The sequence below is a fragment of the Atractosteus spatula genome, chromosome 7 (assembly GCF_055471065.1).
Source record: "Atractosteus spatula isolate fAtrSpa1 chromosome 7, fAtrSpa1.hap1, whole genome shotgun sequence".
Lineage (NCBI taxonomy): Eukaryota > Metazoa > Chordata > Actinopteri > Semionotiformes > Lepisosteidae > Atractosteus > Atractosteus spatula.
The window spans coordinates 53680506-53708357 of record NC_142712.1 but is presented as its reverse complement, the minus strand read 5'-3'; the positions used below and the strand labels follow the sequence as shown (position 1 = coordinate 53708357).

At 37.0% G+C, this 27852-nt stretch overlaps 1 protein-coding gene across 2 annotated transcripts; it reads left to right on the top strand.

Annotated features, from left to right (window-relative positions):
* Window positions 1–413: 413 nt before the first annotated feature.
* Window positions 414–27852, top strand: prmt2ip (PRMT2 interacting protein). Of its 2 annotated transcripts, XM_088922496.1 has the most exons (5): window positions 414–609; window positions 13665–16868; window positions 21867–21904; window positions 23170–23263; window positions 24161–27845. In XM_088922496.1, exons 2-5 carry the CDS (start codon window positions 13706–13708, stop codon window positions 25270–25272), a joined length of 4407 nt encoding a protein of 1468 aa, XP_088778622.1. In that variant the 5' UTR covers window positions 414–609; window positions 13665–13705; the 3' UTR covers window positions 25273–27845. The 2 variants fall into 2 exon arrangements, with proteins under 2 accessions (XP_088778622.1, XP_088778621.1); XM_088922495.1 differs by lacking the exons at window positions 21867–21904; window positions 23170–23263 and having other exon boundaries at window positions 24161–27852.

Below are 27852 nucleotides of genomic sequence, written 5' to 3'. Positions count from 1 at the left end.
TAAAGCCTGGACTATGTCAGCATTAAGAGATATAAGATGAAAGCTGCAAGGACTGTTAACTCCTTCAACTATTAAGGAGTTAACTTAGTTTAGTTTAAAATGGAGGAGAAACGTATTGAGTGCCAAACAATACTGAGCACAGCTATGTTTTACAGTACAGTACCTTGTACCAAAGAGCTACCTTTGTAAACACGCACGTGAGAGCACATATGCCAAAAGTAAAAGCCACACATGAATCACCAATTATCAGTCTCCGCCTCCTGTGGCCTGATTGATAAGGAAGCCCTCCTTTTTGTCTCCTTGTCTTCTTCTAATTGGTTGATTTTACGTCAAACTGTCACGGGACTAATCATAGTCTGAGCAAAACAGTCCGAGTTAGGTGGGGAGTGAGAAAGAAACGGAGGATTAAGTACATGAACGCAGGGAAGTGCTTAGTCTAAACAGTGGAGCAGCGATGTGGATCTAATTATCTGCTCTGGGGAACTCAAGGCAGTCGATATTAAACACTTGCAAACCCTTATATTCAGGTTAATAAACTTATTAAACTGAAAAATGTGTTTTATGGATACAACTTTACAACGCTATTTGAATAAAACTAGCAGTGCAAAGGTATGTATTTTCTTCTTGTTTTGGAGATTTATTAAGTTATTTTAGTGCATGCAGAACTGCTTTAGAAGGATAAAGAAATCCTGTGTTTCAGCTGATGAAAACGTTTGCGGAAAGTTTATTGTATTTATGAGAAACTTTGTACAATCATTTCTGCTTGGTGAATTATCTTCCACGTGAGAGGACTGTCCTCTTTGAGTGAAACCAAGTATGTTACTTTTTCTTTCGTGGGGTCGAGGGGGGTTCTCACGTAATTCCATTTAAAGTTGGATTTAATTGGCAACAAAAGACAGTTAATGACTAGTGTCGAAGACTGCATTTCAATATATATTAAATACAATGGTACAGAGTGGTGATGGTACGTTTTAACTCGCGCTTGACCAGGAAATTGCTTAAATACGCTAAGCCGTGACTAAACGTTGGCAATGCAAGGATAATTCGCAGGCAGCTGTGACCTGAACATTGCAGAAGCCTTCTTTGATAAAAGGTTTACAGAGCGCTAGGTAAACAGCTTGTACACTACTAAAGATTAACTTACTTTCCAACTATCGAAAGGGGAAAAAAGATATCAGGAAATATAAAGCCGATACGGACAGTGGCTTCCCTTAAGTGTAACGCTACAATTAAACCTAGAAACGTACAAAATATGAGCTAAAAAAACCGTTGTCTTGTATAATCGCGTAGCAACGACGTTATAATGTATCATTGTTAACTACTGCTATTCATGGAGCCACACTTGCCCCCTTTTAAACGCGATATATATCAAGAAGACAAACTTCTTGCCGTATTTGGTTAGAGGTCTTACAGTAAATATTATTTCTAACTTAAGAGTATATCTGCAAAACTGATAGACTTTCTTGTTTCTGAAAAGTTTGAAAATCACCCTGTCATTGCCTATTTGTGCGATGATGTAATGTACTTAATCACATCAATGATTGCGTAAGTCTTGTTTAAACAGGGTAAAATCTTAGTCGTTGTGAGTCCAATGTACAAGGGATCAGATGGTCGCTTGCATGACCACACATATAGTGTGTGCTAAAAGGTTAAATGTAAACTGCATCAATCGTGGTATTGGTAAAGACACAGTTAGCCTCATGCTTTTGTAACGGAGCCTATTCTTGCTATAAGTATCCTTTAAACTAGTCCCTCACAATGTACTGTATGGGGCTCAATGGTTTTCCTGAAAAACAATAGTGCAATGAAGGACGAGGTGATAGTCTACCATAGAGCATTGTCAGCGCTCTGGTGGAGTGATGATGTGTTCTTATGATGAAATTTCCATACTCGTATTTGCATGTGGGCCTTGAGAGAGTTTTCATGCAAAAGTAGTCATGTGCTCCGTAGCTCTGATGTTTTCATGGGACCGTTTGCAAATGACCTTGGTTTTCTATTAAACTTTTTTTATAAAAAAAACTAACTCAGCTTTAAATGTGTGCTACAAAGTAAATGCAGAAGACAATAGTCTATCAGGAGCTGTGGTTTCCTTGATGGTGGATATTGTAGGTAAGGTAAATCACATTAGAATACCAGTGCTTGGGTTTAATTACTACTATTGTTAGAATGTCATTGTATTCCTGCTAGCACTGCAATTTTATTTTAATTGAGTTTTTAAATGGAAAACCAGTTTTAGAGCTGTTGAAATACATAAAGAGCTCAACAGATGTCAATACTACTGCTCCTAATACATTTAAAAGCAGACAGTTGATATGATTTCAGTTACAGCAAAGGCTTTGTACAGTATGGTTGCTTTGGGTGGCCTGTCATTGCATTGAACAAGGTTGATTGATTTGTCATGTGGGTCAACTGGTTTCCAAAAGTAGTGCTGACCCAGGTCCAGCTGACTGCTCCTCAGAGATGGGCTTGTTTCACTTGAGGGCTGAAATAGTGACTGCTGTTAATGCAGTTCACTGATCCCTGTTTTCTCTTTTTGCTGTTTTTGCAATAAAAAATAACAGTTTGCAATTTCAAACTTAAAAAATATATTTATGATTTAGGCAGCCACATTAAAGACCCTCAAACTTTTAATGGACTGCCAAATAAAAAGAATGCAGTGATACCTCCAAGTTCTAGTTTGACTCCTGTATATAGGCATTTTAATTAAATGTATTGGTTGCATCTCCTTTGCCATTAACTAAAGCACTGTAAAAATAAAATTGATTCTATGCAATAACACTATTTTTTGCACAGATTCGCCCTGGACACACCAGTCTATCTCAGGGCCCGCAAAGATAGATGCACACAGTCGCACCAGGGCCAGTTTTCCCAAAAGCCAATTAGCCTTCTAGTATGTATTTGGACTGTGGAACTAGAGCACCCAAAGGAAAAATTACATAAACCCAGGGAGAACATCCAAACTCCATGCAAATGGCACCCCGGTTCTGGAATTGATCCCAGTGCATTGGAGCTGCAAGGCAGCAATGATAACCCGTGCACCACCATGCTGCCCTCTTGTTACTTGTGTCTATAGGAAATGTAACAGTGCCACTGTCTAATGAAGGTAGTGCATGTTGCTGGTTTGCATTTTGTCATTGTTTCCTTGACTTCTGTTAAGGACCAAATATCTTTTATCTGGATAACCTTGTTCACATGCATCTTTTATCATCTGTTTTCTCATTTTAGAAAAAAATAGCAGTACTTTTATTCTGATTCCGCTAACATTTTAGCTACACTTTAGTTTGAATATCTTTGTTAATGCCTTGTGTAATCACAGTTTACAGTATGTGGTTCTAAAAACATTATTGTATTGAACCCTTCTGCCGAATGCACAACATTAAGACAACTTCATTTTTTTCCTGGTGCTTTTCGACTGGACTTCCATGTCTAGTATAAAGTGTTTGGAGGTTACCATTTAAAAGTGCCAACATTGCTATGCTTTTCTGTATAGTCAATCACAGCCCTTCTAAACACTGTACGGGGAATCCCCTTCTGCTGAGTACCTCTCTGGAGCTCAAAGCTCGGTGAATATGCTATATGAATATGCTTCTGCATGCTTCACTTGCCCCCCAAAGAATAGAGGGAATAATTTAGGAGTGTATCTGTTCAGGAATCTGGAATGTAAACAATGTAAAGATATCTAGACTACTTGGTACAAGGTACAGGAGCATAACTCGTCTTTTTGGTCTGTGTAGCAACAGTGATTCATCTTAAGGTCATGTAGCCTGTTTCTGATATGAGGTGACCTTACACATTTCTCATTCAGAATGCTATATAATAAGTACTTATAGAACGTATCATTGAGAATTGCTTTAGAAGCTTCTCCTGGCACAATAGTTTATATGGAATTGCTGAGTGCTGTATTTCATATTCTGTGTACAATAAATTACTTTTTGCATTTATTCTCTTTCAGACGGGTTTGTTTTCTTACAATGCCTAATTTTTGTCTTTGCATACTTTTGATATTGTGTAATTCAGTGATATTCTTGGGGGCATTTCATAGCAAGAAGTAAGATCTACTTTTCAAAGTTATTTCCATTATATCTATTGGTCTGACATTTCATATAACGACATTACCTATTTGGTCTCTCATTTCTGTGGCTCTTTTTATCAAACTTATAAGCCAGTAAAGGTGATTCCATTTTTTTTGGATCACATTATTTTATTGTTTTTGGGTGTGGCTTCATTAAACTTGTTTTCAGTTTTGTTTCAGAATTTCAACCGAATTTATAAGGGGAGTAAAATCCGTGAGCTATGGAACTGTTTTACTTAATGTGGATTTTATTAAAACATTTTGCTTTAATAAGTACTAAATTGGATGATGCCCGTAACCCAAATACCATATTCCACAAGAATGTAAGAAGATTACAATTTAATAAGATAGAAACCCTGCAACTCCCAACTGACAACCCACTGAAGCTCAGCAGGTGTGAGCCTGAATGGGAGACCTCCTGGGAAAGCTAAGGCTGCTGCTGGAAGAGGTGTTAGTGAGGCCAGCAGGGGGTGCTCACCCCAAGGTGTGTGTGGAACGTAATGCCCCAGTATAGTGATCGGGACACTACCGTAAAAAGACTCCATCCTTCGGATGAGACGTAAAACCAAAGTCCTGACTCTCTGTGGTCGTTAAAAATCTCAGGGTATTTTCTGAAAAGAGTAGTGCTGTGACCCCAGCATCCTGGAACAAGTTTCACATTGGCTTTTAACAATCATGGCCTCCTAATAATCCCTATCTATGAATTGGCTCCATCATTCTGTTCTCCTCCCCACTGAAAGGTTACAAATGAGAATGGACTATTTGGCCCATATAGTTGATCCAAGAATATCATCCAGCCTGTTTCTTAAATTAAGCTAACATTGGATTCAACTATATAGCTGGGTAGCTTGTTCCATACTCCTACGATCCTTTGGGTAAAGAACTGCATCCTGTTTTCACTTTTAAATGAACAAACGCATAGTTTCCACCTTTGTCCTCAGGTTCATTTTGAAGAAGCCTTCTGGGTATAATTAGTCAGTGCCTTTAAAGATTTTGAAAACATGTATCAGGTCCCCAGCAGTTACAGTTAAATGCTTGGGTTTTTATATATGGTCTGTCATGTTCTCATGAAAACATTTACAGAGAGTAAAAATAAGGCAATGTGGTAGAAATTGCAAGGGAGTTAAATGAAAATTTGTGACATGTAAACCTTTTAAGTCCTGTTGGGACTTGAAAGTCCCTTTAGCTGAAAAGGTCTGTGAAGCTCTAATCCTGGCTTCTGGCCTAATAGAACTACAAAGTAGCATCAAAATACACGAGACTGCACAGTCCAGCTGGTCACTGTCCAGAGTTAGCCTCCCTAAGGTCCATCTGTGAATTGTGAAACATTAAAAAAATTGAACTTTGAGTCTCGCAGCACAGAAATTGCTTGTGGAAATTGCCACCAGTATGTTTTTCATACAACGTGAGTCATTGTAGCTGAATCATTTTTCTATGAATATTACACTTCTCATTTCTCTGCCTGCCTGCTAATATTGTTGTACAAGTAAGAAAACATTTGTGAACTACTTTCTTATACTGTAGGGAAGCAGTCCTACAGTATATGAGCACTTATCTCTTTTTTTTTTACACAAAAGCAAAAGTTCAGTCCATAAGTAGTTAAAATGAAGTACTACAGAACATTTTGCAGCAGTTCTTGTTTCAAGCCCTATATTTAGATAAGGTTTCAAATAATAGCTGATTAAGAGCATCACAGAAATAAGGGAAGCAGAACATAGTGTAAAGTTAAGCCTGAAACATTAAGAATACTCAGTTCTGTAAAGCCTTTAATTCAGTTAAAAGGAGGTAAAACTTCTATTTATTTTGCTTATGCTTCTATTTGGATATTTTGTTTCCTTAGTCAGATGTTCAGTCATAGGCTAGCCATATCTGTATGCCTTTTCTACTCAAAAAACATTTTACCTTTTGTGTGCAAGAAGAGCATTTTTTCTTGGATGCAGCAGTGAATTGTGATTAGAATCTGTAATCTTACTAATTCTCTTTATTGATTCTTGTATAATTATACTTTAACATTTCTTTGTTTTGTAGCATATTGTTTATATTAAAACGAAGGAAAATTCTTAATAACCACTAAGCTGATTAAGCAGAAATGCAGAATGGAAATGTGCAATCTGTTATATGCCTGAATACAGCAGTACTTCTCCAGAACATTTTCTTTCTCTTGAATGAGATTTATTGGCATAGAGCTATTCACTGTATACAGTATGTGGTCCTAGAACAGATGGCTTGATTGAGTTTGTAACAACAAGTGCTGAGATCAAATCAGTGCAAATTCATAAAATGCTAAATGCTCAATGTTTAGTATTTGAGTTGTAAAAAGTGCCAAAATTAGTGATTTAATACATGATTTTAGTCAATGCAAAGAACAGCAGAAGTTATGACTGTGCCTTGTTTATGCACTGCAGACAGACTGCCCTCAATCATGCAGATAGCAGTAAAAAGAGAGAGAAGTTGCTTGGAGAATAACTGTTCTTTTTCAACAATCGGATAAGCTCACTTTATTAGCCATATACTATTTCTTGCATTAGGAATTTGTCTTTTCGCATACCCCAATGTGCTCTCCATGAGACACACAGACAGAGAGAGAAGCTTGGGGTCAGAGGCACCCCTGGAGCAGTTGGGGCTTAGGGGCCCAACAGAGTAGGATTCCTCTACCAGCTGCGGGATTTGAACCGGCAACCTTTCAGTCACAGGCGTAGATCCTTAGCCACAGTGCCACTGCTCCAGTACACTAGTCAGAAGAAAAAAAAAAAATTCTTAGTGGAGGACTTCTAAGTATTTAGTATCTAATGAATGTTTTTTACCATTAAGAGGAACCAGCATTTTTATTTATGATTTCTAGTTGTGTACTGGTTTCAACACTCTAGAAAAAATTAAGTGTAACCTGGCAGTCCTGCAGATCTTTCACCACAGAGACTGAGGTGTAAAGCACTGTCATCGCCTCATAGGATTCCATTTTATATCCTTTTCATGGTTCTGTTGGTGCTAATAGAAGTGAACACAATAGTTTAACAGCTTTTTTTTTTGGTTTACAAGATTTGATAGCATTAAAACTAACAAAAAATGTGGTAGTCTGCACAGGAAACCGCAAGGGCTTATACTGTAGGCTGCTAAAGCGCTGTAGAATAGAAAAGGTCAAGGGGAAGTGGGAGGTCTTAAGCTTTGCATATGTTGGGCACTTCAGTCCTTGATATCAAAAAAGGTGAAAAACATGATTGCAGTGAATGTATCATTGTTCTCTCTCAGCCATTTTCAGTTGTGCCTTTTAATACTTCACCCCATGTTGTGATGTGTGATTTTCTCTTTTAAAGTTTGAAGTTTGTGCCTATCGCTTGAAACTAAAGGGAACTTTAAAAAAACTACACTCAGTTATTTAAATCCATTCTGTCATACCTTCACATTATTACTGATTGGTATGTAACTGCTCCTAGAAATTGACAACACTTGTGACTTGAACAGTCTTAACCTATGTTAAGCAATTATAGCAGTTATAGAAATTATAATTAAATAAGATATTATTTATAATAAAAAAATGTTAATAAAATTATCAAACACTAGTAAAATACAATGTTATGCAGAGAAAATCATTGTGGACTAAACATCATGCTTTTTAAAAATGAGCAAAGCAATACTACAGTGAGCAGTACCTCATGCCTCATTATGATATCTCAATATAAAATTACTGTCAAGTTTATTTTCCATGCAGTTGAGAAGGGACTCCGAACTGCCTGGTTTAGCACAAAATGACCAGTTTACAATGATTTAAAGTTATTTGTGAAAAATTTACTTATTTTAAATGGTTAGGTTGAAATACAGGCTTGTTTCCATAGTGGCGGCATTTAGGAATGTCCATTAAAATCTCTTGTTACAATGTACTTTTTATTTTCAAGGTTTTAATAATTGCATCTTGTTATTGAATGCATTGGTTCAAATACTTTTCTAATTAAAGCAAATTATATAATTTACTTGTTAGATCTGTGATTGCATGCATGTGGAATTATAACAGTATGCTGAATAAAAAAAACATGTTGAATTTGGTTCAGCAAACACTACAGAGTACTCCAGCCATGGTTATATACTGTATAATATTCAACATGTAGTAATTTGGTGTCTGATGATTTCTTATTATTGATCATTTCCCAAAAATGCTTGGATGGCAAAACGCCAGAAGTCTTCAACTGAATATTTTTTTTTCGTGTGAAATGTTACCTGTTGGCTTCAAGCATGATTAAGCAGGTATGTGAGTCATTCATAGTGAGTCATTCTTCTTAAAGAGAAGTACTTGAGGGAAAGCAATATCATGTTGTTGAGTCCTGCCTCAACGTGTGTAATGTCTTTTCTTTGCTTGTCCTTCAATGGGCAACATTACATGACCCTAAAGCAGTTTGTGACTCTTATATGTAAACATTTGCATACTAAAGTTCTAGTGTTCCGTTGCAGCACCTCAAAACACCTGAGGGCCCACCTGTGGTTTCTACCGACCCATCTGTGGTAGCTGAGCATCAGTACTCACTTAAAATAAACCACAGCCCTTGTGGTCTTTTACATCACACGTGGTTGTAGTTTTATTTTCTTTGGGTCTCCCCTCCCTCCCCCGCATACCCATATCTACATGGACAGCAGATATGTGTGTTTTTGTATTTTTTTTTTCTATATCTGCTATAGATTTGGCTGTCTGCTCTTGTTGTGGCTATAGGCGACTCCTAATATTGCTGACCAGTTTAGACATGGTCGAAAGAGAACCAGCACCTCTGTGTGGATGCCTGCTCCTCCTGCTTGATTTGAAATATTAAGATATGTATGACCATGAATTAACTAAAACAGAGACATTGAAACAGCAAATATGTGAGTTCTTTATGGCTTTCAGAAGCCGGTCAAGGATAACATAAGGAGATATGCACCGATTTAAAAAGAAAATAATGATTTTATTAACACAATAGTTAAAGGTTCAAAATAAATTAATACAAGAGTAAAAATATATGTGAAAAGAGCTTCCATGATTTGAAGGTCTGATTAGAGATGGGATTACACAGATGATGATAACAGTAAGGGTTAAAATATTAACTTACAGTATTACTTATTGTAGCCAACCATAAAATTGAAGTCCCATCATTATTTCAATTTTAATACATTTGAATTTAAGGAAATATTGAGATATTGTTTTTAGAATAATAGCTTAATACTCAAGATTTATAATGTGAATGTTGAATTTATATTCACCCACAGCAAAACATTCAGCTGGGTGTAGCCCAGATGAGAATGTATTAAATCATCACAGCTGTGTCCAGTTTTTCTTCTGTCAGTGCCTAAAAAGTGAGCAAAGTTCTGGCCTTGGGCTGAAGTTGGCCCCTCAAAGGAAAGGATTTTTTCTTTGCTCTTCTAATTCTGGTCTCCTGTTTGTCCCCCAAGCCCATCTACACTCTACGGGTGAGAGGGCCTTCTCTGGAACTCGCTGGACGTTCTGGAACTCTATCCCTAAGGAAATCAAGGAGTCGCCTTCCCTAAACTCCTTTGCTATTAATCACTATTAATTTTTAAAATATTTAAAAAAAAAATCTACATTTAAAAAAAACATTTACTAAGGATCACAATAAGATTAAGCATTCCATTGTGAAAACTGGAGGTGGGGGCAAGCAAACCTTAAAACTGGATCATTAAGAAAATGTAAATAGATTATGGACGAAGACTATTTGATTTGACTTATTTGCCAATTACTAATGTTCTTCTTCACTCAGTCTTATTTTGTTGGAATAGTGGAGAAAGTTGGGACATACTGCTTACCGGAGAGTCCTGTCTCTAAGGAGCTGACTCGGTGGAGCCAAGATGTGTGGGTTTATTTTCCATTCAAGACCACAGAGAATTCGAAGTGTAAAAATCAACCTTGCTGATGCCATATGTTTGTTTTATTGTAGCAAACGTAGAAACCCAAATTATCTTTTGGTAATCGATTTCAAAAAGGTGACTGCATATTCGTTAACCATAACCTGTGACATTTGTAAATTTTAGTTGTTCATTGCTAATTTACAATGTTGATTTCCACAATAGCCTTTGCCAACTATGTAGTGTTGGCTTCTTATTTCTCCCTCAATGGTTTTAATCTCTGCATGGTTTACCATATCCATCTCCGTTCCTGTTAATCTCTACTATATTGGACTACTTCTGAATAAGCATGATTGTTCCCAGTTGTCTGGATTACTCTAGGATGTTATTTGATATATCTGTATATCTGTGATGAAGTTTTACGCCATGTTTTCCAAAATTAAAGAATTTCAAAGGCAGAAGAATTAGTCTGTTATCCTGTGTTGTCAAGCTCAATAAAATGGATTTGAATGATTTTATTCCCAGTGTTTTGGTTTCCAAAATCATGTTTAAATGTAAAAGTCTTAGGCCCGTTCTTCTGTGTATTCTGTTGTTAGACATATAGTGATTATCTATGCAGGAAAACATGTAGAGATGCAAGAGGTCACTGTGGTTTGACATGATTTTAAATTTATTGCAAAGGGTCCTGGAAAATCAAGTAGAGAGATAGTCTCAATAAACCATAACTCTGAAGCGTACACATTGTGGAGTACCTTTTATGCACGAACTATAGCAGTGACTAGACCTTTGTGTTACCATATAAAGAAAGGAATGTTGTATCAATGTAACTCACGCAGGGAACTAAGCCGTTCCATCAGGAAGAAAGAATACCTTTGGACTCCAGGATGACCAGCTACAAAGAATGTTCAGCTGCTCAGGATGTTAAACGGTTCTCAGTGATTGTGTCCTGATCAGCTTAAAAAGTGGCCTGTGTCACCACAGGGTTACAAGACCTTCTCAACATGAGAAAAAATAATTCCGTGTTGTCAATTTACCTATTAATTTGTATTTTAATGTTCCCTTAAACACACTAAAATCTTGTTAAAATGCTACAAAAAGAATTCATAATGGCACACTATATCTTATTAACTTATTTCTTTGCCTTCCCGTTACCTTGTAAAAAAACTTATAATTAACATGCCATGACAGATATGATTGGAATGGGTTTTGTTTGCCATTAACTGGCATGAAATGTAACTTGTACTGTCTCAGTGGTGTAAATATCTGTGACAATGAGCAAAATCAAACCAGCAAAATGATTTTGACTTTTTCTTTGCAGTTTGTAATGTACTTTTAACAATGCACTTAGTTTGATTTGTAACTTTATGGAGCCTTTCAGATTTCTGTGTGAAAGAATGAGGCAGAATACTTAATATTCTGAGCACATCTGATAAGATTATGTATCAGATTTTCTTTTTCAAATGACGTGTGTGATTGTATTCCACCCAGACTAAACTTTGTTCCATTGAAAAACATGTTGCTGAAAAACATTTAACTATAAATGCATACAAAACATTTTTAAACTAGTTGACGCTCCAGGCCTTTGTGCTGGCCAAGGTTCCTGACAAAAATCTAACTGAAATATAAAAGCATTAGCCATAAGCTCTAGGTGTTTCCGGAATGTCTATCCACGTTTAGACATGTGATTCCTTTGGTTTATTGGTATTTGAGGTAATGATTGTCTGTTTACTAGGAAAATTGTTCATATGGGCATCTTAACATCGGAAGGAAATTGAACAAAAAAATGGTCAGTTACCATTTTACACGTATGTATATGTCAGCAGTTTTCAGATTTGTAGTGGCATATTTCTAGGTTTGATTTATAGAAAAAATGAGGTTTTCACATTGCTGTAGTACATTTTTATTTGTCTTGAATATGTTTGAAGCTATAGGCTGAAAGAAATTCAATATTTTGCTAACCATTTTGCTGTCTCTTCCTTCCCTGTTTATCTTTAGGTTCTGTTTGTGAATCTGTAAAGGACGATTTTTGTCTGATAAGAAAAAGACATTTGCACGGTTTATAAAAAAATATTTAATATGGCACAATTCCATGTGGCATGATGAAAGTATTAGGAATTTTCATACATTGACAATATCTTAAGGTAAAGCTCTTAACACAATGGACCCTATAGATCTTCAGGGTGTCTTAGAGGCTGACACAGGGTCAGATGAATAGAATAAACTAAAAAAATAATTTAGAAGTGTTCAGTTGATTGAACTGTTGTGTGAAATGTTATTTTATTTTTAAAATAACAGAACGGCTTTACTTATTGTGTCAAATGTATAACTCAGACTAACTTTTTGAAGTTCAGATTTAATAGGATTGGATTGTTGCATCAAAGACGCAAATGAAGTGGTAGTTCAGGTGGGTAGCTGCGTCAGCATGCGTAGGCTGCAAAGGAACAAGCAATAGGTTTATTCCATGCTGAAAAGAGAAGAAAGAAAACAACTATTTAGGCTGCGGAGCCTTCTTCGGGTGTAAGAAAGATAGGGCAGTCGGCAAAGACAATATAGCATTGGAAAACAAAAGTCAGGAGAGAGGAGGAGCCAGGGGTAGGGGGGAGGCAGAGTGGCAAATCAAGAGGTGCGAAGTCGAGAGGTGAGGAGAGGTGTGAAACGAAACCTACAAATGAATATAGAGAGAATTAGAAGAAAACAAGTCTGTTGTTGAGAGGAGGGGGAAGGTGTGAACCAAGTTTCAGGATAGCTTTAGTTTCTAATGTCTTTCTGCTATGGGAGTTAAGAAACCCTACTTTGTGAACGCAGATTGAGGGATCATTGTGATCATGGCTGTCAGAGGTGAAATTAGAAACTATAGGCTTGGAGAAATCTCTTCACAGCCCTAACATGTTCTCTGAAGCGGCCTCCGAGTCTCCTTCCTGTTTCCATAATGGCTGGGCATTTACTGCAAGAGGTACAATAAATGAAGTTGCTGGAGGTACAAGAGGTTGCCTGGGTGATCTGGAATTGTCCTGAGGGGCCTTGAATGAGTGTGGTGTTAGATATGTATTTGCAGGGGAAAGTGCAACGTTTAGGGCTAGTTATATTTTCTTCCTGCATAACATTAAGCAAGTACTCAGGGGAGATCTACTATCTATACTGTAACTAATCTAGATAATGTAAAGTTTATCATTGTCTAAATGACGCAATATTATTGTTTTAAAATATGAATTTAAAAAAACATTTACCAAGGATCACAATAAGATTAAGCATTCCATTGTGAAAACTGGAGGTGGGGGGCAAGCAAACCTTAAAACTGAGTCATTAAGAAAATGTAAATAGATTATACAGATGAAGACTATTTGATTTGACATATTTGCCAATTTCTAATGTTTTTCAGCACACTCAGTGTCTTTTTTTGTTGGAATACTGGAGAATGGAGAGTTCAAAATTCAACCCTAGGAATGAAACTAAAATGTAAAAATCATGCAGATAATTTAAGCTTTCTCAGTCCTTTAAATTATGGTGATTTCCCCCCAGTCATTCTTTTAAGAATTGGGCTTGGTGAAATTAAGCTATTTGTACTAGACTTTCCAACATTTTTCTTTCTTTGATCTGTAGTCAAAAAGCAATTGATATTTTTGAAGCTGGTAGATTGGAAAAATATATATCTCCTCTTAAATGTGGATTGCTTCTGAGAAAAAAACATGATTTATACTTATCATTGGAATGTATTTGTTTTTTCCCCATGATTGTGTAAACTCTACTTTTTGTTTTTGTTTTTGTTTTTCAGATCTTCATTCTTCCAGCTAGACCACCTCAAAGACTAAAGAAATGATGAGCAGTAAGCGGACACTGAGCTATATGGATCCTGTGGTCCACAGCAAGGTGCCCAGGCTAGAGAAGACTATAGATCACATTGTTTCTGCTGGCCTTGGCAAGGCAGGGACCCTCCCTAGATATTCCCTTGAAGATCCTCTAAACTACAGTGGGTCTTATTTTACCTACTGCCTGACTGGTCAGGAGGGTAGAGATCTGCCTCCTCCATGGAACACCTCAGGAACATGTATGCCAAAAGTAAGGAATCCAGTTGTTCACCCTTTGAACGCTGAGAGGACATTACCAAATGGATTTATGTATCGATCAGAAGAAATTGGCTTTCCTACAGAAAACAATCCTGCAGTTGTACAAGACCTGATTGCTGCAAAAGAAAAATGTGCATATTTTGGCAAAAGCCATGAAAACTCCAAGCATAGCCCAAATACGCAAGGAATCCACACTCCAGTGGCTATAAGAAAGCTGGCTGTAGGAAGTAACACTGTGTCCTCACAATCTGAAAGCTCTGTAGGTTTAGCAATCCCTAAACCTATTTATGGGCAGAGTCCTTGCTGCACAGACCATGGATATAAATCAAGAGCCTGTTACAACCTTGAACGTGGAACTGACAGTGTCCAGCATGGTTCCTTCGAGGAGGAATGGAAGCCGGTTTCAGGATTACGTTACGGTCCTATGTCTCCCATGGACAAACGTGAAGAATTAATTCAGCAAAGGGTTCTTCAGTTTGAGCAAAATGCCAGCAGAAGATTTCAGCCTAAGGAGGCAAATTCTGAAGGTTTCCATGCAATACGCCCATCTGAAGCTATAAGGCTTCCATCCTTCATAGATGCAGACTACAATAGCTTGCCATACAACAGTGCTGCACGGTCATTCTCTAGTCCCTCTTCCCAGCGATTTCATAGTGTGCAGATTCCTTCTAAGATGTATCATGGCATGCCCACATCTCCTTCAAGAAACTATAATGAAGTGCAACAGATACCTCTCTCTCACTCTCAGATTTCACCAGCTGTCTACCAAGAAAGATCCTCCATTTCCAGATATCCCCAGCTACCTCAGAGGCATGTATTTTTCTACCCTCAGGGAAGTCTGGATATTGAAAAAGGTACAACTTTCAAAGGTATGGGAGATCATTTGGAGCAAACCTCACCTACACTAAATAAGAGTACTCAGAATCCCACAGGACAGTATCTTGTTCCCCAGCCTTACTATACTGAGGTTCCAATCCCTTATCCCATGATTTCAACAAGTGTGCCTTTCCACAGGGATTATGAACTTGCACCCTATCCAGTATACAAAATTCAACCAAGCTCAGGACGTAAAAGGGGTTTTTCTGAAGTATCTGGAACTCCTCTTCAAATGCAGCTCTCTGATCGGCCAATGGATTTCTCTTCTGAAAAAGTCCAAATAATGTCTCCCCCAAGAGAGTTTAATAGGCAGCAGCATACACCTGGTGCTTTTCATCCTGTGCATGCTCGTACAGTTATTCTAAACCAAGAGAATATGCCTCTTGCCAAGCAAAAGATGGTTGTAAATTCCAGAATAGTATCAAGCCCACAAGAAGGAATACCTTTCTGTGTAACTGGCTACCCTCATGAAATGACTGTTCCTGCAGCTGGACAGAATATCTCAGGCTTAGCAGAACATGAGGTGTCTGATGGCATTAATTACAAATTGAAAGACCCTAGAGACACTAAAGATCCTGAAGAGAGAAATACACTTATGTCACCTCCTTGTAGGGAACCAGAGGGAGTTGAAGATGTGTACGAAGTTGTAGTTTCCAACAATCAAGAGAGAAAGAAAATGGATAAGCTCCATCTTCCTCCTTCACCTCCCATGCCAGTTATCAACAATGTTTTTAGCTTGGCCCCTTACAAAGCTTATCTAGAAGCCTCAGGAATGCTACCTCTACCAGACATTGTAAAAAGTGGGTCACATTCTAGTGCAGATACACACAAACCTGAACAACGAATGCAGGAGAATGGAACAAGAACTCTGTCCAAAAAAGATTTGGAGGAACTTGAGACCATGGAACATGTAAGCACAGAGCAAAGCAACCTGCAGGGCAAAAATGGTTCATTAAAGATTAGTGAGAACAGGAGTGATAAGTTGCAGCATGACATCCAAGACAAAATGGTCAAAAAAGAAGAAGCTGAAGCCGTGAAAAGTGGATCAGATTGTCCTCACAGTAACACAGTGCTTGATCTCCGTGTGAAAAAGCCTGGTGAGTCTGGCAGCCAGGTCCAATCATTAACGGAAAATCTGAATTTACAAGTGACCGACTCAAGCACTACTGGGCAAAATGGAGTTTTAGGAGAATCAGCAGTGACCGGTAACATCGGAGCTTCAAGGGCTGTCAGTGTATCCAATTTCACACAAAAGAAATTTCAAATTATTGCATCACCACCTCCAAATCCAGAGACACTATCCCATAAACCCAGTGAATCAAAAATAAGTTGTTTTAAGCAAATTTCTGCTCACTGTCTCAAGCTTCCCACTTTTAAGATAATCTTACCTGATGTTATCAAAAATACTACTCAAAGTGCTGCGGAAATACCTTCAGCCCCTTCAGCATCTCCTGAGACCAAGAGCAATAGTGAGACAACCAGACATGCTCGACACCACTTTATGGAACTCCATCAGTCTCTTTGCAGGTTGATTGCCAGTTCTATTTCCGAAACTTCTGAGGAGGAATTGAAAGCATGGCTTGCAAGAACTGAGGAGAACTCTGAGTCTGTGTCACCTTCCACTAAGACCCAGAACATCTCCTGTATTATGGGTGCCATAGGGAGGGAAGTGTGGTTGAAATTTGAAGATATCGCTGGTGCACTCAGACGTGTCCTTTCTCAGCTGGAGGACTATATTTCCAAGAAGCAGTGCCCTTTCCCCCATGTTATCCGAGCAGGGACCATTTTCATTCCAATGGTGGTGGTGAAGGAGTCTCTTTTTCCTAATGTTCCAGGCTCTTCTATTGATCAGGTTCTACAGGAGCATCGTGTTGAACTCAGACCCACAACACTTTCTGAAGAAAGACTCCTTACACAGCTTCAGAAGCGTGGCTGTTCTTCCAAGCTTAGGAGACTTTTATCTCTCAAACAGCTTCCAGACATTTACCCCGATGTGCTCAACCTGTACTACCACTCCTGTGTAAGAAAACACCTAGGTGAGCTATTGTAATAAATATGTTGGAATGCAGTTTTGTTCTTGGGGCTCTGCCTCCATTACATTATCAGTGTCTTCTTGAATTAATTGGTTGATTCTTTTCTTTGTGATTGCTCGTTTTATAAGTCAGGCTGCAATATTGCATTTAACAGTTAGATCAGTTTGTATTTAACCACTAAATACTTCATATTTTTTCATTGCGTAGCAGTATCTGTAAATGGAACTATTTGGCTGTAGAGGCATGTTTGTTTTATAGTCATTCCTTTGAAAACGCAGTGCTTTTGAAATACCCTCCAGTCTGACCCTACCAGGTTTATCAAGTTAAACCCTTATGTATTTGGTAAGATTGTCAAATCTCAGGTGAGCATCTTAACAAGTATGGGACGACTGATTAGATTGGAACTGTTATTGCTTTGTGTATATATATAATATTATAAAATACATTGCCAATATATGTTTTAAATTGTTAAATTAGATTCTACTAAGAGGGTAAGTGTAAAGTACCCTATTCTGTGTACACAAGTATTTGCAATCAGAATCATAATACTTCAGATTCTTTAAATAGTTTGTTATAATGCAATTGTATGACATTTAGTAGACTTTGAGATTTAATAAGATACTAATTTTTGTCTGCTGTTTTTGAGTCCTTGTTTGAATTGGGTTTAACAATTGGAATGTAAAAAAATGCCAATGAAGGAGACTAGTATGTTAAAGTATTCACAAGGTGAAAAAGGAAATGATGGTCACATTTCCTGGATTTTCATTTTATGAAATGGTTTTGATATCCCTGGGTGACAATGAACTGAAGACAAATATTTACACAATGTTAATGATAAACTATTTTATTAAGTAAAAAAAAATCTTGACTCCATTAAAAGTGGCATTTGTGATCTTTCCTTTACATACTTTTAATTCTTGAATGCTATTAATGATAGTGTAGAATAGTGGCTGGGGTTTGGACTTGGAACTGGAGGATTGTGTGTTCAAATCCCATGCAGTGCATTGCTGCTGTACCCTTGAGCAAGGAGCTTCACCCAAGCAATTAGAATAGATGCTCTGCTGTATAAATAGGTCTTACAGGTCATTGTAAATGAGCGTTTTCACTGAGTTCCCTGGTAGAATAAAGGAATAATATAAGGTCTTTTTTTGAAATGTCACATTTTAAACCCTTTGAATTAGACACTTGTTTATATATGTGGTTAGTTTCATAAGCCAAAGTTGTTACATTAAAGCTACTTGATTTTTGTCTTTTATTTGCCAATGCATCTATTACTGTATACATAAGAACATTTTTCGAATAGCTAGTGATGAGTTCTGGCACTAAAAATGCCTTAGTTTTTGTAGTCAGTGGCACAAAGTTACATTAAACTTTTGTCATTAACATGCATTGTAACCTTGAATATCTAGTCTAAATGTGGGACAGGAGCCATATTATTCTCTGTGTTATGTAGTCTGTTCCCTTAAACACTGTTTTTTGTGCCAGAAAACATCAGCGGTATCATTTATCATGGTTTGGATTAAACAGAATGACCTTGTACTGCATGAACAACAGAAAAACAACATCTTAGGTTACTTAATTTTGATCAGCAGGATTTGCTCAAAATTGGAGGTCTTTTGTAAAGCATGGTAGCTGGGCCCTATAGGCTGTATGCTAGTCATTGTATAGTTTTGCCTTTGTCAACTTTAACAGAAAATGCAACTCCTTCAAAGAAAGTACATCTCTGTAGAAATTGAAAGTCGACATGCCTGTGATTATCACATCTACTGTTGGTCTGTCATACTTCAATCCATGATGCATCAGCTTCCCTTTTGTGTTGCTTCATTAATCTAGAAGTGCTCTTGAACTTTGACAATTGTAATAGGTCTGCTGGCAACATTTTAAGAACTTAATATAGGGGGTTTCCAATCCTGGTCCTGGAGGGCTGGTGTGTGTGCAAGAATTCTAACTCCCATCAAAACACACCTACCTAAAATGCTGAGTGAGACTATTAAATTGGACTTCCAGATTTAGATCAGTACGCTTAATTTAAAAATGAAAATCTGGCAAGACGCTGGTCTTCCATGACTAGTATTGGTAACCCTTGATTTACTGTGGTAGGAAGCTTCATTTGAGTCCAACCTGAAAGTAAATTAAAATGTAGGAAAAATATATATTTTTTGTTTATCAAGATTTAACTATAGGGCAGTTATGAGCTCATGACTTTATGTATTTTATAAAGCGTAAAGTAATTTTCCATAAAACATTTTTAGTATTGATCCTGAACCTACATTTATTTCTTCGAAGATGAAAACACTGACTATGCAGGCAAATCAAGAAAACTAAAAACTGGAAAGAAGTTACTGAAAGTGATCAGCAGTGCCTTCCCATGTAAAGACTATTTGTTGCCAAATCTAATATTGATTGTACCTAATATTGGGTGGACCTACTCCTGTCCTGGATGGCTGCTGCCATAGCTGGGTTAAAAAGATCAACTGCTTTTAATAACTAAATTCAGCTCATTATTGGTTAAAATATATCATTTATCATCACCTACCTGCTCTTCAGGTACTGCTGCTATTGTAACCTAGAAAACCTGCAGGCAAACCCGTTTTCAAAAATTGAAGTTGGATCACCCTGACCTGTTAGTGTGAGCCTCATGTCGGGCATTTACAAAGTTTAAGACATCCTGGAGTTGTGCATTCTGTAGATGCTTGTGTATCGAGTAAAAATAAACAAAAAGGTTTTTCGGGTATTGCACCACTTGAAAATACAGTACATTACCCACACAAAATAATTCTTAATACATCATTTATGCTGTTCTCCAGTACAAAGCAATTTTAGTGAAAAGTTATTAAAAAGTATAAAAGTAGTCCTTTAGCCTTGTAATAACCTGCAGAGGTCCATCTGTCTTAAAAAGCACGAGATGATGAAAGCATACCCTCGCATATTTAAATTATTGTAGCTGATTTTAATGAGAGTATACAAAATAGACAACATGGATGGTTTTTCATGGTTACCTCTATATTGCCATGTTATGGGGGATCATAAACCTAAATGATTCCTGTAAAGTTGCAGGTTTTGCCCCAGGTTAGGGCCCATCACAGTTTTCAGTGCTTTGAAACCTGTTATGTGTAGGATTACGATCTCAAATTAGTCACTAAACCATTGTCTCAACTCGTCTGGATGATTTTTGATGCTATACCCATCCCACATCTTATTTGTCATCTGTCATGTCGGATGAATCTAGAAATCTGCTGTTTTTTCCAAGTTTACTCATGTAAGTTTATAGAAAGCTACAGGGCTTATTGACGTAATGCTGTGTAATCAAAATGTTTTTGGGTTGAAGGTAGATGCATTTTTAAATATAAAATATTATGCCAATGACCAAAGACACATTGAAAGCTCTTAAAAATGGTTTGTTGCATAATTCAAAAGACTTCTTGAGTTCGTTGAAGGTATTACACTGAATTTATGTTTAAAATAACAGCATGTAAATCTGTGCTTGTTAGTACAACAGATAGAATTAACAGTTTAGAAATCATTTAACTGACTGAATAATGTTTAGTCTACTGTAATTGATTCACCAAGGTCAGATCTTTAAACTTTAGCACCTAAAATGTCCTACAGTCATACAGTATGTCATTGGGTATGCAACCTGGATTTTAAATTCACAGAGAAATCCGGCTGATGCAATATGTCTAAAGGACTTAAGCACAGGGAGACTTCAGGATGACTCTTAAGATGACACTTTTCTCTCAGGTCTGCCATGCATGTTGTTAATGCTACAGCAGCACCATTGCTTGAAATCTGCAATGCTCACTTTTTTTCTTGTTTTCGATTTTGGAATAACATCTTCAGGTGTAGTAGATGTAAGAGGTTACATTATGTATTTCAATGTTCATTTATGAAATGGAGAATGATTCTTACATCTACTAAATGAATGTAAATTTTGTGATTCATATCTAATATCTCATGTTCATACATAACAGACACTTTCCTTGCAGAAGAACAGAAAGATTTGTAGATATAATTTGGTCTGGTTTTGTAGATGTACAACTGCACATTTTTATGTGTTACTGAAGTGCCTCGCTGATTCTGAGTACTCCTATAAATGTTAACTTAAGAACGAAGGAAAACTATCGTAAACTATAAAATAGCAGTGAGGCGTTCTTCATAATCTAGTGTCAGGTTTTTAAGTTAAAATATTTGTAAATGCATTCGCACAGTTGATATTGTTGGAGTGTTTGCATAAATAACATTATTCAGGTCTCATAAAAGCCTTTTAAAATGTTTGAGTAAAGTATCAAGTAGCTCGATAGTTGTCAAAAGTAAATGAAATTTGTTTTCCGTGTCGGTGTTTTAGCACTGTGGTGATCTGACTTTCGGTTGATTTGTTTTCAATTAAATAGAATATAATATGCAAACGTTATTTAGTTTATGCTGATCTATGAAGACTATATTACATGAGATTCCTTCTATGAAGATTAATTTTATAACACATTTTCATTTAAAAAAATCAACTAATAATATCCAATTGAAAATGAAAATATTACTTAAATACTGATGATGGGAACAGAAAGGATCCTTTTTCCATATCTGCATATGGAAAAAAAAACTTTCATTAGGGTTTTCACTTAATTTAATGACATATTAACAGCCTGTTTGGCCCAGGGGGACCGGTCAAAAAAATGAATTGCACCTTTGTCCAAAACTGAGATAGAAGGCCCTGTTTGTACTGTATATTAGCCTTAAAGTGCCCTTTTTGTTACCTTTCTGTACCATAGTGCCATAAGAAGAGCTTTACACAGTCCTCAGACCTGCTTGTTTTTTGCATTCTGTACTGGTGCTGGAAGAAAATATATGGTTCTTCTAGCTGAAGCCAGCCAACAGGACTTGTGACCACCCCTCTTCAGAAAATTTTGAGCCTTTTTCTAAATTCAGTTCAGTTCTTGCCTTTTCAAGAGTTTAAAGGTATTCTATAGAACTTAATTTATTTGAAATCCCATTTATTTCTTGCAGATTCCACTTCACCAGCTGGCCTCCAAAACTCAGTCCAGGTATCTTTTATTTTTTTTTTCATCCAGAAGCACTTTTAGTGTAGGTCAGACCTCATTCAGACTTAGCTGTGGACACTGCAAGGTCATTTTCAAGATGTGATGAACATGTATACATTGTTGAAATAGGAAGGTGAAAATAATGCATTTAATCAATACAGAAATTATTAGGCCATACCAGCGGGGAAAAAGGACTGTTTCTGCAATTCACAAACATGAAAACATAATCCTGTGATGCATTTACAAACAATGTTCTGAGAAGTAGGCTTGAAAGAAATGCCAATATTCAAAAGCAATTGTTCCCATTGCTTGAGGGCTACAATCAAGCGAATTGCTTAGTCATTGATTGCTATATAACACTGAAGCAATTTTTAATTGTGGGTGTTGAGAAAAATGCTTCAGAACTGACCTTCGGTTCACAGTATTTCACATATGGAACACAATGTGTAAAAACGCATAAAGGGATTGACATGACTATTTTTAAAATTTCTTTAAAACCTTTATGCTTTAAAGCTGTCAGTAGTTCTAGGAGAACCCTTTAAGAGGCTTGTAATGTGCATGTATTCAGTAACATTCTACCTGTATCCTAAATTGGGGATTCTTGGTTTTTCTGCTTTTGAAAGTATTCTCTTTTTTTATAAAGACCAGTGATGTGAGCATTGGTTTCTGTATGTCCTTGGACACTTGTTAAAGTGTTTTAAATGTCATTGATATCTGATTGTAACTGGGCTGGTTGCTAATGTCTTAAAGGGTGTTTTAATAGCTACCTTTTGTATGAGTTTCTTTTTTATAGTATATAAAGCTTTATATATAATATTGCTGTGCTTGTCTTTTTAACATTGTACCTATCATGAACTTACCACTTTCATTAATCTGGGATTGAAAATGATGAATGCCCTTCCTCTCACTTCATCTTGTCTGGTCATCGTCAGTGTTTTTATAGATTGACATTGCGCATAATGCTGTGCAAAATTTCAAAAAGCTTTTACCGCTGTCTTTAGGTTCTTAAAATTACTACTAAGTGAACTTGAATGCTTTAATGTTTGAAGCTGTGTGCTACTCCAAATTGTATGTAATCAGTTTTACCCATTTACCCAGAACCCTTTATGCTCTTTGAAAATGGTGACGGTGTTGTGGTGAGCAATCTAACTGCAGTAATCAAGCTTGAATGTGCTGTCGCTTTGAGAAATATTTTATGCAAGGTGTGTTGGCTTCCAGGTATTCAGGAAAATAAATTGGGAAGGCAATAAGAGTAAATTATTCCACAGATGACCTGTTGCAGCATGAGTGTCTTAAATTTGTGTCAAAATGTCTTTGAAATGTGGGGACTTTATTGGTACTACAAAAACAAAGCTTTTATTGGTAAGAAATATCCAATGGATTTCATAACTTCAGAAAAGATTTTGCTTTGATGTTGATCAATATTTAAGTGCAATTTTTAATGTAAATGCGAATTAAGACTTTCTGAGAGTAAACTATTAAAACTTAGAATGATTCCTTTTCATTTTAATAACTGAAATGGCAATTAACTTTTTAAATTACAGCTGCATAGTTTCTTTGTATCTTGTGTGATTTTGATGTCATGTGCACAGTGGTCCTGCATATATTAACCCTTGGGTTGTGTCCAATGTGATACACCCATTGTCATAATTTTTCTGACATTAGTTTTGCTCTGCCAAAATACAAATATCTTAAAATTACAGAAAAACCTTGCCAGTTTACAAGGATTACATTCTTGAAAAAGCTCGTAATCTGCAAAAATGCATTGTGCAAATAGAAAGGTATTTTCCATAGCAACTTGACTTTCTCAAATAAAAGCATTATTTTCCATCTGCTTCACACTAGAGCCATAACAACCATCTATTTTTCTCAAAATAACCCCACACAAAAGCCAAGAAAAACATGCGAGTTGTGAGGGGTCTATAACTTTTACACTGCCCTTATCTGCTGTTAATTTGTGGTGATATTAACACTGCAATGCTCTAAGACAAACTATTTCTATGCTAAATAGTTTTCAATAATTTGACAACAGTAGACTGACGTTCACATTCCACAGAATGGGGAAGGGCAAGGTTTTACTGTACAAATAAACAAACATCTTTATGGTAATAACTTGTCTAAAGATTTCTCCTCATTAGAAATATCATTTTGCTAATGCCAGTAATAAATTACTCTGGGTTATTTTCCCTGTAGTCTTTTTTTCCCCTAGGCATCAGAATTAAGAGGCTTACTGATAGGTGCGTCTGCATTGTTTTTCAGGGAAAGAGGTCGACGCCATCGTGAAAACGGAGAAGGAAGAATATCTGGGAGATGGCTTCCAACCACCCAGCAGGACATGTTCACCAGAAGGCTTTCAAAATTCACAAGCTCCTGAAACTGTGGGGGACTTAAAGGACTTGAGAAGAGGGACTCACTTCAAGAAGCAGAGAAGAAAAGGCAGACGGAAAAGTGCCTTAAAGAGAACTTTTTGGGGGAAAGCACGTTTAGGTCAGGGTGGTAGCATAAAATTCACGGGTAATTCGGAAAGCTCCAGTGGAGAAGACTCAGTTTGTCAGGATTGGGAAAGGGTAGAAAGCAGTTTCAATGGGGACTCTGAAAAGCTAGAAGTCAAGGTAGAGGATGTTTCCTCCAAGATAATGGAGATAAAAGAGGAACCAGAGAACACCTCCATTTGGGGGCCGGTTACGTCAGATGATTTTTCCTCAGGGAATAGTGATGGAGAGACAGAAAAGGCCCTGGTGCATTTAGATAAAAGGAAATCCACTCAGTACCACTCAGGTGTTTTACTGAAATTTAAAAGAGATACCAGAGGAAGAGATGCAAATTACTGCCCAGAGTCAGACCCTGAAATACATGTGCATTACAATAAGTTGAAAGGTCTTGGAGGAAAAGTAGAGGAAGGGGAGAAGAACATATCCGGGCGAGTCCGTCCAAGAGTGTCCCAGCAAAGGAGGAGAGTGCCTGGTATTGTGGAAGCCCTGCGCCCCACACGCAGTACCTCAAAGGTCTTGCACCTCCGCAATTCTATGGTGCAAATCAAATTCCGACGTTACCTAACTGTCCAGCACAGTGTGCTGCATCACAGTGCACAACGACGAAGAAAGAAAGTGGTGCGGTCGGCTGTCCAAAGGGTTAGACAGGCCATGAAAACCAAGTACCCTGAGCTGGTTGGGAAGCGAATTCGACACTTGTATGAGGAGAACGATAAGTCTGAGGTGTGGTACCGCGGGGTAGTGGTCCGTGTATATGAGCCACACCCAAATCCTTTGAAAACTGTTTATGAGGTGAAGTATGACAGTGAACCTGAGTGGCAGTACTACTTGGAGCTTCTGATGGATTACAAGAAAGGATGGCTCAAAGTGGAGGATTGAAGAACTCTTGAAGGACTTGTTTGCATCTAGTGTGCTCTGGTGAAATTCGGTGGAACATATTAAACTGATGCTTGTTTATTGTATTTCTAATTGCGTACTTCTTGAAGATAAATCTCAGCGTTGATCAAGTGAAAGACTTGAATAGTTGTCTAAAGGTGGCAAAAAGACATTTTTGACTGCTCCAGACCTATATGGTACAACAAATATGCAGTGTTTCATTTAAATATGCAAAGATGCTTTGAAGAATCATGTAAACAATTTCAAGTAAATCTGTTTTTTTTACGTTTACTAATTAACAATAAATTAATCTAAGCCGATATGAAAGTATCAATACTGTAAGAAAAAGCATCTAAACAGTACTGTATTTTCTCAGTTGAAGGGCTTATGGGTGTGTGCTGGAGCATGTTAAAATCACCTTAGTTTTTTAGTTGTCATATTACTGAAGTACAGAAAGGGTGATCGTTTTTATATTCTAGAATTATCAGTGCAGATTTGTAGACTTTATTGGAAGAGGAGGTAAAGATCGCATCCAAAAGAGGAGTTCAAGCTCAATTAAGGGATTGATTTAGCCTATAAATATTGATTCTCCAAGGTGAGTGAGCAGTGTACAGCTTTACAGAGGATTCATTTTAGAATTTTACTCTTGACTCATCAAAATTACTCAGCATACAAAAGCTACATTTATAAGTAAAACTTACTGGTATACTTCAAGTCAACTCCCCAACAGGATTCTATACTTGTATTATTATGGCACAGTGTAGCTTGTAACAAATTTACAAGAAGTAGGTTTTTCATAACGCAATATAAAATTATTTGAAGCACAAAAATGCAGTGATAAGTAGATTGCACATTACCTTGACAAGAAATGTCTGCAAATGGAAATATATGCTCCATACACGTTGTGCATGTTCAAACATGTTTGTTGCATGCATTTTACATGCTGATGTATACAGCTGTCAGACATTCCTGTCATTCAAAGTCATCTTGAAATCCAAATTTAAAACAAAAGGTTAGTGTGCACATGTGACATTTGTGGCATTGCTTTCCAGTGTTACAAGCTGTTGTAAGTTTTGCTCCTAGACAATGCGCCCACATTTTGCTACCTCACTGGCGAATTTTGAAGTTGAAAAAGCTTTCATAATCCAGGTAGAAATAAATGTGACTTCACGCCATCTTCACAAAACCTGTTTGGATTCGTGATGCATATCCAAAACCTTATGAATTCAAGATTCTGCAGGTTCTGTATCATAAGGACTAGAGTGAGGGAAGGAGAACATGGAATGTGGGTGCATTTTTGTGCTTGTATTTGCATTTAAAAAGGCGTAATGTATTGAACAGCCATTGTTGATCTTTTTGTTAAGGAAGAGTAGAAGTAGAAACTTTTCACTAGGATAGGAAGGTTATCAATGTCTGAAACAACTGTGTGCAAGTATAGAATGAGTGTTGTTAACATGATGTGAAAAATTTGCACACATAGCAGAAAACAAAGGAAGCATGTCATGTTAAATTATGTACAGTAAACTACTACTTTTTGGTGCATTTTTATGGTTCTATGAATCCATCATCTTGTAAACTTTTATGCAGTTCTGTTTTTGGGTCACAGTGCTGATGAGCTGTAATACTTTGTTTCTGTGCATCCCACCTTATTCCTGTCTTATTCAAATCTCAAACTGTGTTGAGGACACATTATCCAACCCTTTACTTAGGGTGTGAGTGCACAGTTACGGACAATGTTTCTGAGATTCACAGTGTCAGTTCCTTCAGGCCACAAATGGGATCTTTCGTATCGAGTCTCTCCTTTTTTCAATTTGAATTGTAATGTGTCAGTTGAGTGAAATCTAAATCGGGCTGCTCTTTCAGAAGGTGGTCTGTACCTGAGGACTACCATCTCAAACTTTCAAATGCCAGGCTTTCCAGTCGAGCTTGGAACAAAGCAAAATGAATAAAGTACAATTTTGGCTCCCCTTTCTCTTTCCCTAAACAACTCTATTTTGCGACTATTATTTTGTAGTTCCCCATCGCTGAATGTCTTAAGCTTTATATCAGCACACCTAGAGAAAATGCAATAAAATCCAAGGCCAAAACCAGTCCCTGAAAACACCAGCACCCCTAATTAGGTGGACTACATCCAAATGTTTCATTTTCAGCTAGTCGTATTTCTATTAACATTCTTAAGTAGACAAAAAAAAACTTGTCTTAGAAATGTCTTGCTTGTAAGGGAGAATACAAGTATACTTTTTTTCAATCCAGTCAGTTATCATATAGAATAGAGGTGTTATCTGTGGAGAACGAATAATTTGGGAATTAATGAAGGTCGTCTGCCATTGAGTCAAGCAATTCATTCCTAGGAACTCGGGTTTTATTGTATATAAATTTATTTGCATTTCAAGCGGTTTATACTTCTAATTTATTGTTTGTAACATTTTACTTAAACATTTTCAATCATTTTTTTTATAATTGACTCTTCAAGACAATGGCAGTTGTGTGTGTAAAATGTTTAACACCCATTGTTTGTAAAATAATTTCCCTATCTAAACATTTTGTAATGATTACATAAAATAAAAATTATCACTAAACAAA